General features: G+C 40.7%; 1 protein-coding gene across 7 annotated transcripts in view; it reads right to left on the minus strand.

Moving 5' to 3' along the window:
* Window positions 1-16,138, minus strand: part of tbl1xr1 (TBL1X/Y related 1) — a 186,964-nt gene that overhangs the window by 28,007 nt on the left and 142,819 nt on the right. For all 7 annotated transcript variants that reach the window (XM_062976777.1, XM_062976773.1, XM_062976774.1 and 4 more), the window contains 2 exons: window positions 14,072-14,174; window positions 380-525 (listed from right to left, as the gene is read on the minus strand). In XM_062976777.1, coding sequence (XP_062832847.1) covers window positions 380-525; window positions 14,072-14,129 — 204 coding nt within the window. In that variant the 5' untranslated portion in view covers window positions 14,130-14,174. The remainder of the gene's footprint in view (window positions 1-379; window positions 526-14,071; window positions 14,175-16,138) is intronic.

The raw sequence follows: 16,138 nt of genomic DNA on the forward strand, positions 1-16,138 counted from the left end.
TGGGGGAGGGGGGGGGGGAATCCCTTAGGCTTTTCCAGAACTTTGTTACAAGGAATATATCCACAAAATGTTATGAGTCCTTTAATATTTGGTAACTAGTGGACTAACATTCTGGTCAAGGAACGTTACTGAGTAGCAACTCCTCTTTCCATATGCATCAAATGTCAGAAAGACTGTCCTGATCTGAATCCCATAATTTTATGGTGCTGCCATTTTATTAAATAAAGGAAATGTCTGGTGGATACAAATAAGACAGTATCTAAGATACCAGAAAATGAGCAAGGCAGGAAAATTAAGAAGGAGGGAAAGAAGGTGACTGGCAGTTCAACACATTGAAAGGAAGTATATAAAAGCTTCTGTAGAAGAGCTATTTCCTTACCTCATTAATACTGACTTCTGCCTCTACATACTGCAAGCCTTTCTGGATAATGGATATCAAAGCAGCTGGGGGCACCAAAGCACCGTTGATGTTAGACTGGCTGATATGGCTCTCGATACCAAAGGTAAATGCTGAATGAGAAAACCCTAAAGACAAGGGGAAGTTATAAGGATGTGTTCAAACTGTACAAAGAGTTGTTATGTTTTCTGTCTGTGATCTGTGACTTTCAGCATCTTGCCCTTGACTTTTTTTAAAGGAGTCTGAGTAATAATAATAATAATAATAATAATAATACTTTATTTGTATTCCACCCTATCTCCCTCGAGGGGGCTCAGAGCCCATTCCAGTAAACACAAAGACACAAAGGCAAACAACGCTGGAATGAGGAAGTGCCGTCACAGTGGATGATGAAGCAGCTGCTCCCCCCATGGCCAGAATCGAACATCCCCTCAGGAGAAGGTTAAATTGCCTCTGCGTCTGTCTCTGTCTTGGTTTTGTGTATATGGGCATTGAATGTTTGCCCTATATGTATATAATGTGATCCGCCCTGAGTCCCCTTCGGAGTGAGAAGGGCGGAATATAAATGCTGTAAATAAATAAATAAATTCAATGCCTAGAAATAACAAAACACAGGTAGAATCATAGAATCATAGAATAGTAGAGTTGGAAGAGACCTCAAGGGCCATCTAGTCCAACCCCCCACTAAGAAGCAGGAAATCGCATTCAAAGCACCCCCGACAGATGGCCATCCAGCCTCTGCTTAAAAGCTTCCAAAGAAGGAGCCTCCACCACATTCCGGGGGAGAGAGTTCCACTGCCGAACAGCCCTCACAGTGAGGAAGTTCTTCCTGATGTTCAGGTGGAATCTCCTTTCCTGTAGTTTGAAGCCATTGTTCCGTGTGCTAGTCTGCAGGGCAGCAGAAAATAAGCTTGCTCCCTCCTCCCTATGACTTCCCCTCACATATTTGTACATGGCTATCATGTCTCCTCTCAGCCTTCTCTTCTGCAGGCTAAACATGCCCAGCTCTTTAAGCCTCTCCTCATAGGGCTTGTTCTCCAGACCCTTAATCATTTTAGTCGCCCTCATCTGGACGCTTTCCAGCTTGTCAGCATCTCCCTTCATCTGCGGTGCCCAAAACTGGACACAGTATTCCAGGTGTGGTCTGACCAAGGCAGAATAGAGGGGGAGCATGACTTCCCTGGATCTAGACGTTATTCCCCTATTGATGCAGGCCAAAATCCCATTGGCTTTTTTAGCTGCCGCATCACATTGTAGGCTCATGTTTAACTTGTTGTCCACGAGGACTCCAAGATCTTTTTCGCACACACTGCTGTCAAGCCAGGCGTCCCCCATTCTGTATCTTTGATTTCCATTTTTTCTGCCGAAGTGAAGTATCTTGCATTTGTCCCTGTTGAACTTCATTTTGTTAGTTTCGGCCCATCTCTCTAGTCTGTCAAGATCGTTTTGAATTCTGCTCCTGTCTTCTGGAGTGTTAGCTATCCCTCCGAGTTTGGTGTCATCTGCAAACTTGATGATCGTGCCTTCTAACCCTTCGTCTAAGTCGTTAATAAAGATGTTGAACAGAACCGGGCCCAGGACGGAGCCCTGCGGCACTCCACTTGTCACTTCTTTCCATGATGAAGACGACGCATTGGTGAGCACCCTTTGGGTTCGTTTGCTTAGCCAATTACAGATCCACCTAACCGTAGTTTTGTCTAGCCCACATTTTACTAGTTTGTTTGCCAGAAGGTCGTGGGGGACTTTGTCGAAGGCCTTACTGAAATCCAGGTACGCTACATCCACAGCATTCCCTGTATCGACCCAACTCGTAACTCTATCGAAAAAAGAGATCAGGTAAAGGTAAAGGTTTCCCCTTACTAAATTTTAAAAAGGTGATCATCATATGGTGTTGTTACCAGAAGAGTTGTAAATAATGTCCTTCTATTTAAAACAATGGTGGGGGAACCTATCACAATCAATCTACTGCTTTTTGCTACTGGGAGATGTTTCTTCTTCTTCCAGCCAATGTAGTAGATAGGAACAAACTGTTTCATGCTGTTTTGTGGCAAACCATGATGCTGAAAAGCACAAGTTGGTAGTAGGTTGGGTTCATTCAGAGCGGACACCAGCATTGACAAAGGATCCGGGAACTGAAAGATGTATACATGAAAACCAATCCACTATCCTTAACCACTATGCATATCCTATTAATTCAATGGCTGCAGTCTTCGGTGTAGTGTAAATATCCACATGTGGAAATATGCTACACCAGTATTATTTAAGTCTGATGCAGACTAACACTGTGCAACACAAGTCAATGAATGGATTTAATTATGCAATCCTCAATGAGCAATACATAATGCAGAACCACAGTACTGCTGTGTGAGCAACACTGCCTTTGCCAGAATACATCCATTGCACTCCGATGAATAATTGCCCCACATATAAGAATCACACATGTGTATGTCACTTCTACTGGAATCAGAAAATGCCTTGCCAGTCACCCATATGCAATATTTAAAAAATAATATTCTTAGTGCAATAGGGTTAAACGCACACACATACATATCCTCATATTGCTCTTCCAGGAAACTGTAATATTGGCTTTTCTTGAATGATTGAATTTGCTCAGGTTTTATTTATCAAACAGCATAAGGCAAAGGCCACAGCAGGGAGTCTGCTCTGAATCAGAGTTTAAATGCAACTCTTCCTTTGTTGTTTCCCCTTGAAACAATGTGGATTTTCTTCCCAATCACTGGTTGAATCATCCAACCTCAACTGTATAGTTGATACATCAAGACTCCTATCTTACTGTATTTTTTTCTATCTTGATTTCCTTTTAAATTGCATTGGACAAGGGAGAATTATGTCTACACAGGGGAGGATTAACTTCATGATGAAGCACTTTAATTGTACGTAAGCACCAGGACCAGGCATGCTTTATTTCCGTATTCCATTTCAAGAGCTGCCTAATTATGGTTTGCAAACAGGGAAATTAGAATTACTGAGTGTTAATGTGTTATTTAGTTTGCTTGCCCTAAGAAAGGTAAATCCATCGTAAGGAAAACAGATTCGTCTTAAGTTATTATGTTTTCCATCCATAGGTAATTAGAACTCAAGACAGTTTCCCTTTTGGGACATTATAAACAGTTGTTTATAGCCAGGAGGAACTGAAATTTTTGCATATAAAGTAAAAAAAACAGAGAGATTAATTTTACAAGCATGGTAGCTGGAAGAGAAGCATAATCTACCCGAGATACTAGGAAGGGTTTATGCAGAAACAAATAAGTGTACTTCTTTGTGGTTGGGCAGCACATTTATAAGCTTGTACAAGTAATTCATTAGGGCAATAGATCTCAACCTTTGGTTCTCTAAATGTTGGTGGCCAGAAGTCAGTAATCCTGAGAGTTGGACAATTTGAACATTTAGAAAGGTGCCACTCAACTGTTGTTGGACTAATGTGCATGTGTGAACTGTTAATAGCTACCATGAATCTCTGTTCATTCACTAAATTGGTAAGGATAGACCCTGACAATAGGGTAATTTCTGTACACATGTTGAACTTGAACAGTTCTAAAGTGGTTTTGTTTCAAAGACTGAACTAAAGTATTAGCTAGAGAAAACAGCTTTACATCTCAATCGAAGAAATTAAAGTGTGATATATTTATTTATTTATTCCTCGCCTTTCTGTGGGGACTAAAGGCGCCTAACAACCACACAAACTGTACACAAAGAAAATACAAAACTTAAAAACCATTAAATATTGCATTCAGTTAAAATATAATAAATACAATCAAAATCATATTTAAAACTCACAATCCTCCCAGAATCCCACCCATTACTCCCCAGTAGTGTGTTCCTCATTCTCCCCCAAGTGAATGCTGGCATAGATACGTATGTACCTGCTTGCGGAAAGCAAGCAGAGATGGGCCATGCTGGTCTCTCTTGGGAAGGAGTTCCACAGTCTGGAAGCAACCACCAAAAAGACCCTCTCCCATGTTCCCATCAAACACGCTTGAGCGGGTAGTGGGACAGAGAAAAGGCCCTCTTCAGTTGATCGTCAATGTTTGACAGGTTCGTAGAAAGAGATACAGCCATTCAGATAACCTGGACCAAAGTCATATAGGGCTTTGTATTCAAAACCAGCACTCTGAATTGTGCCTGAATTTTGGCAGCCAGTGCTGCTGTTACAATTGTTCGCTCCCTGTTGCCAGTCCCAGTTAACAGTCTGTCTGCTGTTCTCTTGACCAATTAAAGTTTCTGAGCATTTTTTAAAGGGACCCTCCTTACGTAGAGCACATTACAGTAGTCCAACTGGGATGTAACCAAGGCATGTGCCACCATGGCCAGATCCGACTTCTTCAGAAATTGGTGAAATTTGCACACTAGCTTTAACTGTGCAAAAGCACTCCTGATCAATGCTGAAACCTGGGCCTCTAAGGTTCAGAGTCAGGAGCACCCTCAAGCTATGTGCCTGTTTTCAGGGGGAGTGTGAGCCTATCTAACACAGGCTGTCCCAGATCTGTCTTTCAACTGACCAGATATGTAAGTCTGAGATAAACTATAATAATTTTACACTCAAGGTCCACCCCTTCCTCATTTGAGCAAACTTGCCTACTAGGAACATCACTGAAACCTGATGACTCCCATCACTGGAATTTAACCATTGAGGGCTATAACCTCTTTCACAGAAATAGAACAAAGGGGAGAGGAGGGGGAGTAGCTTTATATGTCAAAAACAGTTACATTGCAGAAGAAATGCAAGACTGTAATCCGGGAAACCAGCTTGAAAGCATCTGGATAAGAATCAAAGGAACCGGGGCTCAAAAAGATCTTGTCGTGGGTGTCTACTACAGACCTCCAAGTCAGGATGAAGGACTTGATGAAGCCTTCTGTCAACAGCTGACCAAACAGGCACAAAGAAGAGATATAGTAGTCATGGGCGATTTCAATTATCCCGATATCTGCTGGAAAACAAACTCAGCCAAGAGTACAAAGTCCAACAAATTCCTCACTTGCCTTGCAGATAATTTTATGGTCCAGAAGGTAGAAGAGGCAACAAGGGGATCAGCAACTCTTGATCTAATCTTAACAAATGTGGAAGACCTGATCAATACAGTTGAAGTGGTTGGATCCTTAGGGGCAAGTGACCATGTGCTCCTGCAGTTTGCAATACAAAGGAATGCTGAAACTAAGACAAGTCAAACACGCATTCTGGACTTTAAGAGAGCTGACTTCCAAAAAATGAAGGAATTACTGAGCGGCATTCCATGGACGCCGATATTAAAAAACAAGGGAGTTAAGGATGGATGGGAGTTTTTCAAAAGTGAAATACTCAAGGCGCAAATGCAAACAGTGCCAACAAAGAAGAAAAATAAGACAAGTGCAAAGAAGCCAGAATGGATGTCCAAAGAACTTCTAACTGAGCTAAAGCTCAAAAGTGACATGCACAAGAAGTGGAAAAGGGGAGAAATCACCAAAGAAGAATTCAAACGTATAGCCAACACCTGTAGGGAAAAGGTTCGCAAGGCTAAAGCGCAAAATGAGCTCAGGCTTGCCAGGAACATAAAAAACAACAAAAAAGGCTTTTTTGCTTACGTTGGTAGAAAAAGGAAGAAAAAGGAGGCGATAGGGCCATTGCAAGGAGAAGATGGGGTGATGGCGACAGGGGACAGGGAAAAGGCAGAACTACTTAATGCCTTCTTTGCCTCTGTCTTCTCAGAAAAAGAAAGCCATCTTCAACCTCAGCAACACGGAATGGACGAAGGATTGGGGGAAATCCAACCCCAAATAGGGAAACAAGTTGTCCAGGAACACTTGGCCTCTCTAAACGAATTCAAGTCCCCAGGGCCAGATCAGCTACACCCAAGAGTACTGAAGGAACTAGCGGAAGTTATTTCAGAACCACTGGCAATTATCTTCGAGAGTTCTTGGAGAACGGGAGAAGTCCCAGCAGATTGGAGGAGGGCGAATGTGGTCCCTATCTTCAAGAAGGGAAAAAAGAACGACCCAAACAATTACCGTCCGGTCAGCCTCACATCAATACCAGGCAAAATTCTGGAAAAGATCATTAAGGAAGTGGTCTGCGAACACTTAGAAACAAATGCGGTCATTGCTAATAGTCAACACGGATTTACCAAAAACAAGTCATGCCAGACTAATCTGATCTCTTTTTTCGATAGAGTTACGAGTTGGGTCGATACAGGGAATGCTGTGGATGTAGCGTACCTGGATTTCAGTAAGGCCTTCGACAAAGTCCCCCACGACCTTCTGGCAAACAAACTAGTAAAATGTGGGCTAGACAAAACTACGGTTAGGTGGATCTGTAATTGGCTAAGCAAACGAACCCAAAGGGTGCTCACCAATGCGTCGTCTTCATCATGGAAAGAAGTGACAAGTGGAGTGCCGCAGGGCTCCGTCCTGGGCCCGGTTCTGTTCAACATCTTTATTAACGACTTAGACGAAGGGTTAGAAGGCACGATCATCAAGTTTGCAGACGACACAAAACTGGGAGGGATAGCTAACACTCCAGAAGACAGGAGCAGAATTCAAAACGATCTTGACAGACTAGAGAGATGGGCCAAAACTAACAAAATGAAGTTCAACAGGGACAAATGCAAGATACTTCACTTCGGCAGAAAAAATGGAAATCAAAGATACAGAATGGGGGACGCCTGGCTTGACAGCAGTGTGTGCGAAAAAGACCTTGGAGTCCTCGTGGACAACAAGTTAAACATGAGCCAACAATGTGATGCGGCTGCTAAAAAAGCCAATGGGATTCTGGCCTGCATCAATAGGGGAATAGCGTCTAGATCCAGGGAAGTTATGCTCCCCCTCTATTCTGCCTTGGTCAGACCACACCTGGAATACTGTGTCCAATTTTGGGCACCACAGTTGAAGGGAGATGTTGACAAGCTGGAAAGCGTCCAGAGGAGGGCGACTAAAATGATTAAGGGTCTGGAGAACAAGCCCTATGAGGAGCGGCTTAAAGAGCTGGGCATGTTTAGCCTGCAGAAGAGAAGGCTGAGAGGAGACATGATCACCATGTACAAATATGTGAGGGGAAGTCATAGGGAGGAGGGAGCAAGCTTGTTTTCTGCTGCCCTGCAGACTAGGACACGGAACAATGGCTTCAAACTACAGGAAAGGAGATTCCACCTGAACATCAGGAAGAACTTCCTCACTGTGAGAGCTGTTCAGCAGTGGAACTCTCTCCCCGGGGCCGTGGTGGAGGCTCCTTCCTTGGAGGCTTTTAAGCAGAGGCTGGATGGCCATCTGTCGGGGGTGCTTTGAATGTGATTTCCTGCTTCTTAGCAGGGGGTTGGACTAGATGGCCCATGTGGTCTCTTCCAACTCTACTATTCTATGATTCTATGATTCTATGAAATCTTTACTGTTTGTGTCATTCTGCAGCTATTAAAATCACAGTTGATCACAATAAGGTTTCTCTGCCTTCTGTCTTCTGAAAATTGCAAACCATCAGTTTCTTTTCATAAAGGCTGCCACAGCTTTGCCTGTTGCTGTCACTGGTTTTTTACTTATGTCTTTTTGAGTTTTTTTCTTTAGTTACTGCATTTTGCTGGTGTTGCTTTCTTGTATTTTAATTACCAGCTGTAAACCCTTTTTGCACAACTAGAAAAGTCACACATAAATTATTTAAGAGATGTATTTTGAGGGATACAAAATAAGATACCGAAAAGACAGTGGGAGATCTTTGCCTTTAACTGTAGCTTCCACTATTAAGATTTAAACGATAGCTCTCTCCTTGAACCTGAACTGAGATTCAAAGATATAAACTCCAAAAACCAATAATATATTTCCTCCAGAATGTTAATGGTCTTTCCAGCCCTGCCAATGACATCTTGAAATATGAAAAAAAATGAATTTTAATGTAGTCTAGAAAACACATTTTCATATTTAGGAGCCATGAAATGGGTGTATTAGTATGTAATCCACAATAAACCATGCTTTATTTTTCAGCTAAATTTTTCAGGATTTCAAATTTAGTGCATGAGAGCAAAAAGGTCACATCTAGGTCCCAAGTGAAACAGCCTGCTAAATTTCAGTACAATAGGCACAACAGGCAAGCAAGGACCACTATTCACTGTGGCAGTAATTTCCAAACTGTGCAAGGGGTCACACTAACATCCTGCTATAAATACATTGGTATATGAAACCTATGACAGCTTTGTAGCTGGCACTGCTGTGAGCCTCATTCTTACAGATAATATTTAAAAAGGAAACCTGGGACTCTGGAATGGAACTGCTGTTAAGGCTCATCAAGTGACAACTTTTGCAAAATCTAACAAGGCTGCTAAAGAAGAGAGAGAGTGCAAAGTGTCTTGTCATAGCTATATATCTCACTGCATTGAGGAAAAACGGCCTTGGTACAGAAGAAACTAAAATAGATATGATAAGCAGGACCAAAAACATTACTAAGTGTAAAGATCACACACCACTGAGTTTAGCTGCCAGACACCGGCTTCTTGCCATCTCTAGAAATAATGTGTGTATTCAGCTCTTTCCTGGATGCTGCACTTGCTAGTGCTAATGAGGCAAAGTCAAAGCTGCGGCTGCTGATTTATCACAGAGAAACCCTTCCCCCATCTGAGCTTTACGTTGCCACAGATCTAGTGTGTTAGCATTTTAAAAAATATTCTCTTTTCAAACTCTTCTCCTGAATGAACAATCCTTTAGATAAGATATTCTTAAATGTTTTCCACTCATGACTCTTTTTTGGCCTGATATATTTTTTATACACAGTCCCCAAGTTATAAACAATATAGGTTCTGTAGGTTTGTTCCTAAGTTGAATTCATTTGTAAGTTGGAACAGGTACATTTTTAAGTGTAACTCCAGCCCCACACACACACACACACACACACACACACACACACACACGTGTATATATGTACACACACACACACGAGGTGTGATCAAAAAGTATCTAACTATAATTTTTGTGCATAAACAAATGAAGCTAGAGAGGTGTGGTTTGGTGAATGTATGTAGATCATAATGCTCATGCTTGGATTTTTTCCTGCCTGTAGAAGCTGTCATTCATCAGCAGACAGCCGATGAGTGAGGAAGTGTTAGTGAGCTCTGTCTTATTTTGGTGTTTGACAATTGACAGAAAACCTTGAACAACACTACTGCATTAAATTTTGTGCAAAGCTTGACAATTCCCAAGTGGAAATAATCCACAAGATTCAACAGGCCTTCAGGGATGAAGCAATTGGCATCACACAGATAAAGGAGTGATATAACTGCTTCAAAGATGGCCACAAATAAGTGAAGAGTGAAGCACGTTCCAGTAGACCCTGAACATCAAAAAATGAGATTGTTATTGACCGAATGAGGGCTCTGATGATGCAGGAATGCTGAATCACAATCAGAGAATTTGCAAACAAGGCAAGCAGTGGCACTGGATCTGTTCATTCCATTTTGACTGAGGATTTGGGTTTCAGGAGAATCCCAGCAAAGTTTGTGCCAAAGCTATTAATGATTGAACAGAAGCAACTCTGCTTGGAGATTGCACAGGACATGCTGCAGACTGTGAACAGTGATCCCAACTTTGTCAACACAGCAATTCCTGGGTTTATAGGTACAAGCCAGAAACCAAGTTGCAGTCATCACAATGGAAGCATCTGACATTACTGAGGCCAAAAAAGGAAGGCAGGTCCATAGCAATGTCAAAGTCATGCTGAGCGTCTTCTTTGACTCAAGTGGTGTGGATTCATCATGAGCACTTTACAACGCAACCAGCACCAAGTACTATTACCAAGAGGTTCTGTGTTGCCTTCAAAACGCTGTGAGATGCAAACGGCTGGACCTGAGGGCAGTGGTCAATTAGTAGATCCATCACAAGAATGCACTTGCCCACTCTTCACATTTTATACAGTTTCCTGGCCAAACACAGCACAACTGTGCTTCGTCAGGCTCCCTACTCTCCCAACTTGGTTCAGTGTGACTTCTGGCTTTTCCTCCAAGCTGAAAATGCCCCTGAAAAAAAATCAGATTTCAGTCCAGACAAGACATCATGCAGAATGCAACTGACCAGTTATGTGCCATCTCAAAAGAGGTGTTGTTGTATATTTTCCTGGCTGTATGGCCATGTTCTAGAAGTATTCTCTCCTGACGTTTCGCCCATATCTATGGCAGGCATCCTCAGAGGTTGTGAGGTATGGAGAAACTCAGCAAGGAAGGTTTATATATATTTGTGGGAAGTCCAGAGTGAGGGAAGAACTCGTCTCACCCCCGTTTTTAATTGTGAGTTGTTTGTAAATCGTATGTTTGTAACTCGGGGACTGCTTGTATAGGTATATAAAATACGTATAAATATCAAACATATACAGACAACTTAACTTTCCTTTTTATGAAAATCTGCAGGGTCCACTGTAAACACTGCTAACAGATTCATGTACATGTATAGATGAGTGTTTACTGTTGCCAATTTGTTCGTAACCCCAACACTGAGAGAAGGGGACCTCATTTGGGGTTGGGACCCACAGTTTAAAAGGCAATGCTTTAGATAAGAACTTTGAGAGATTTTGAATTCTGATACGCTCATACTTAAGACTAACCAGAATAAACATATTTTCCAGTTTTAACTCAGTTGAGTAGGAGGATACCAATGAAAATTATTTATAGGAAGAGGGGAGAGTGGGAAAACAGGACATTCTAGAATAAAGTCATCTTTCATTTTCAGAAGCTTCCAAAGTAGCCTGTTTAGCTCGCTATTTTTAAAAATAGGTTGGGGCAACAAGACAAAGGGATCTCGTTTTACCTCCAATACAAGGTTGTTGAGCGCTTTTTCTCTTTCTCAATATGAGCAGAAGCATCAATAACCACAACAAGCCCCTTGTTAGAATTTCAGACAGTGGCTTTATTCATAAGAGGAAATGCCCCTAGGAATGGTCCTTCTCATGAATTTTTTGGAGAAAAACAAAATGACCACCTAATCTGGCTCAGAACCTCTCAAATAACCAGGTTCCCAGGACCTTCAGGGAGAACACTCTTGTATGTGAATCATCGGGCCTTCAAAGAAAGGGTACACCATAACTGGGCATCTATAACAGGGAAATCCCTTTCCCATAGCCTCATTGTGTACTGTTGCTACAGATAATAGGAGACATTAGCTATTTTGCAGAGAGAGATTCAGCACAGCCTAAAATACTGACAATGGAACTGACTAGATGAAGCCCTGATGAAGTTGTCAGAATTAGGGGCTTTTTGTTACATCTATACACACTCCCACATACACCTTAAAGGCAGCTATGTTGTTCCAAAACTATGGTGGATCTTGTCAGGCCCACTGGATGGAACATCAAAATTGAGAAGGTCATATATCAGACAGTGGGAGGAGTGACAGCTGCCTACTCTGTCTAGAGGTGCATTTGTTCAAATTATGTGCTTACATATTTTGGGTGCAAAGAATATTTAAATATTCCATCACTTTGACAACAAAAGAATCATCAAAAAATGTCAAGTGCCATGATATTTTCCATTCTTTTGAACAAAAGTGAACAGACAAGAGCATTCACTTTCATTCTTAGTAGGTTCTGTGCAAAATTTATTTCATATAAAACATAATGGTTTTTAATATGGAAAAATTATAAATGAGAAAAATCATTGGAAAACATGCAAAAGTTCTCATACGTTTGGACAATGGGGAGAAAACTAAGTAGGCAAAGGTTACATCCCAAGTATGTACTATCTGGCGATATTCTGTTGGTTCCAAATCCTTCAACAGGACGACTGTCTCTCTTATATTATCAGAGTACAGTAAAGGTCTTTCATGAGTATCTTTCATGGGTAAATTCACATATAATGGATGTACTCTGTGAATGTGTGCAAAAGAAGAAAATGCACATGCTAATTTATACTCATATTTCCGATTCCTGGGAGTCAGAGTATTTTTCCTTTTTATTTTGAAGAAGACTTGTTTCAGTTTTGCTTCCTCAAAAGGTGAAGGCAATTTTGAAATCATGTGAGCCATAAGTGATAAAATATTGAAAGCCTCCAAAGCAAGATTTCCAGCAGTTTATGAGGATATGATTTTTCACTAGGCAGTTTTCAAACTGGGGATAAGCTTTTCAATCCCACGTTGGTTCCATGTTTCTTTACACCTCCACCCTGACTCCTAGCTGGACTTACATGACTTTGCACAAGCCAATGATTTTAGTGTTTTGCTTGGAAGAATTTAAGTCACCTAGGTTTTGTTCCATTTCAGATACTCCACTCACAACTGAAAAACAGTCAATGTTAAGTTAGAATGACAAATGACACATCTTTCTTTACTGGGGCAATATTTGTCCCTGAGAGGGTTGCTGAAGGATGTTTATGGGACAAATAAGTGCCTCAGTCCCCAGGAGAAGGGAGTCCAAAGGCAGTGGTTGCAGCTTCCCATCTGACCGATGGCCTGCTTACACAACCATAAAGTAGGTTATCTCAGGGCTATTCTCCTCAGATAACCTTCCAGTGTATATGAACAATGGACTCGTATCTTGCCATGAACTCTGCCCAGCTGCAACAATGCTGCTCTTTTGCATGTTTACTTAAATAGGATAGAGGGGACTCAAGAGCCTGAATCTTCTGACAAGTCATGGGAGAGATTTCTAGACTGTGTGCACTGTTTCAAGGTTAAAACTATTCCAAAGCCCCTTGAAAGGAGAACTTGTGAAATCAAAGTTTTACTGGGACAAGAGGTGAAGATAGCAAGGCTTATGCCAATCCAACACATACTATATTTATAATTCTTTCATAATAGTCACTGCCAATAATGTCTAAATGTTATTCTATGGTATTGCCAATGTAACACAGAATCAGAAATCTGGACATGAAAGAACTATCTTTAGATCTGCCTTTTTTGTTTGTTTCCCCTTAAAGCAGTTTTCTGGAATGTGCTATGGCAGCCCTAACAGAACTAGAAAAAGATACGTCTATAGTATACCAGCCTTTGAACTACAAATCCTATCATTCCCAGTCAGCATGGCTAGTGCACAAGATTTGCTTTATGATCTCATGTACCTTTGAAGACAAAGGAAGACAACTTCCAAGGATAAAAGGTCGACACCACGTACACCCTCTATCAAATTCACTACTGTGGCAGTGAAACTTTTCTTCAATTTCCTTTTAAATAAGGTGTCTGGAAAGTATCCACCTTGATCTGATAAAAATCTCACTTTCAGGATATCAGACCCTCAAAATGTAGCAATTGCTTCTCACGTGCCTTGTCATGAAAATTCTCTCCACTGGGGTAGAGCCATTGAATGGTAAGTTCTTCTGAAACAGGGAGCACATGTATGTACAGTCATTTTTCTATGCTCTTGTGAGAAATTAATTTTTTTTAAAAAATAACATTACATACAGCAAAGGGTCGTTCTCTCTGGTTGGAACCCAAGAAGTTCACATATTTTAGCTTATTGTAAACCTTAGAAAAAACCGCATATCAGAATTCACTCTTACTGTCCCCATTTTTTAGCTCTGCTGTGAGAGCTCACTGACTGGGTACAGTATAGAGATGAGAAGTGTAACCTGAACCACAAAGTTTATGAACCTCAACCTTTCTGCTAATATGCATAAAACAAGGATGTGGCACCCACAAGACAGATGCACATTTGAATGTTAATATGAACTGAAATCTGAGCTTGAAAAAATGAATTCCCCAGTGCATTATTAGTGAAATACTCACCGGACTCTTGCAAGTATCTATATACGAGGAAGTTAACCTCATCACTGCTTATACTCATCTTTATGTCCACTTAAACCATGAGGTCACGACAAAGGATATAACCCTGCAAAAAAACCAAAACCAAATGAATTAAAGCATGATATATCAAGAATCTATAGATCAAATATTGGTTTCTGCCACAGAAGCACATATACGACTATAATAAAAATGATAGCTCAATAGCACAAACTTCACCACTCAAAGGTACAGAATCAAAGGACATCTTTAATGGGGTGATTTAATAGGGTCTCCCCATACTATCACCTGGAGAGATGTCCTTAGGGCTCCATGAAGCATACTGAGGGGCTCTACCATTCTTTCTTCTTTCCTGTTCTTCCCCCTGCCCCCGCCTCTCTCAACACCAAAAGCCTTTTCCCAAAACCTCCCTTGCCCCTAAAACCTTTCCCCCTCATCTTCCTTGCTGCCCAGATCCTTTCCTCATCACCTTGCTTCTAAACCCTTATTTCCCTCCCAATGCTCAGGGGTGTTTTGATTGTGTTTTTCCTGAATAGAATTGGGGGTTGGACTGGGTGGTTCCTGGGGTCTTCCACTGAAATATCGTTAAGTTTATGTTGGTCAAAATGTTTGCCCATGCCTGATTGATATATTATATACAAATTATATATACAGTAGAGTCTCACTTATCCAACATAAACGGGCTGGCAGAATGTTGGATAAGCAAATATGTTGAATAATAAGGAGAGATTAAGGAGAAGCCTATTAAACACCAAATTAGGTTATGATTTTACAAATTAAGCACCAAAACATCATGTTATACAACAAATTTGATAGGAAAAGTAGTTCAATACGCAGTAATGCTATGTAGTAATTACTGTATTTACGAATTTAGCACCAAAATATCACGATGTATTGAAAACATTGACTACAAAAATGTGTTGGATAATCCAGAACGTTGGATAAGTGAATGTTGAATAAGTGAGACTCTACTGTAATATATAAACATTTCCTGGGGTTCCATGGGAAACTTTTGCTTCAAAAAGGGCTCTGTGGCTGAAAAGGATTGAGAACTACTGTCTTAAGAGTATGATTCCCATTTTAGAACAGGAAGAGTTCTTCTGATGTGAAAGTCCCTGTTTCTCTTATCTCCTTCTGCTTCAGCCTAATGCAATATCCCCAGATAAATGACAGCTGCAAAAACTGAAAGCTCTAGGGGAGATATAAGTTGGACAAATTGTGCATTCTTTCTTCTCCCATACAGGCCAGAATCCTGCTTAAACTGAAGAAGATGCCATCTTCCAGCTTTGAAAATTTGCACATTTGAGGAAATTCTGCACGATTTGCTATTGCTAGAAATACAAATGTGTAACTAAATAGCTGAACTAGAAAACTAGTAGCTGAAAAATTACTCTCTCATGTATTTGAGTTTTGACATCATAGCCTTTTTTTTACATAGACACCTAAAGGAGCAGAGCATTTGCAGAAATATGGTGGCAGGGAATGTAGAATTAATGCAGGAGCTTCAAGTTGCCATAAAGTTCCAACTCAGAATATTTTCATAGCCTTAAAACGGGTAAAACAATAGCCAAGAAAATGCATACACAATTGACTCTTATATTCAGTCTATCTTAAATGAATTATTGTAGCTGCCTAAAATGAGATGGAAAATATTGTGCACAATATATATTATTTTCCCAAAATTGTTTTTCAACAAAAACCAGAATGTGAAATATCTTACAACAATCTACCATTGCCTTGATACAGAATCTGGATGATTTGTATTGAGAATAAGAAAAAAAAATCTTGACACTTCCAGATCAAACTTTTGGCTTAGAACAGTGAGTAAACTGGACTAAGCTAGGACCTGGATAAGAAGAAGCCCTCCAAATGTTGTCTGACTACAGTTCCCATGACTATTACAATAATAAGGGAAGATGGGAACTGCAATCTAAGAACATGTGGGGGGATACATATTCCCTAAACCAAACTGACTTTTAAAGTAGCAAAATCACCTTATGTTCTTCAAAGTATTAACCATGTGTGTACATGGGGGGATCTTTGTCTGACACG

This window comes from Anolis carolinensis, chromosome 3, assembly GCF_035594765.1.
Source record: "Anolis carolinensis isolate JA03-04 chromosome 3, rAnoCar3.1.pri, whole genome shotgun sequence".
NCBI lineage: Eukaryota > Metazoa > Chordata > Lepidosauria > Squamata > Dactyloidae > Anolis > Anolis carolinensis.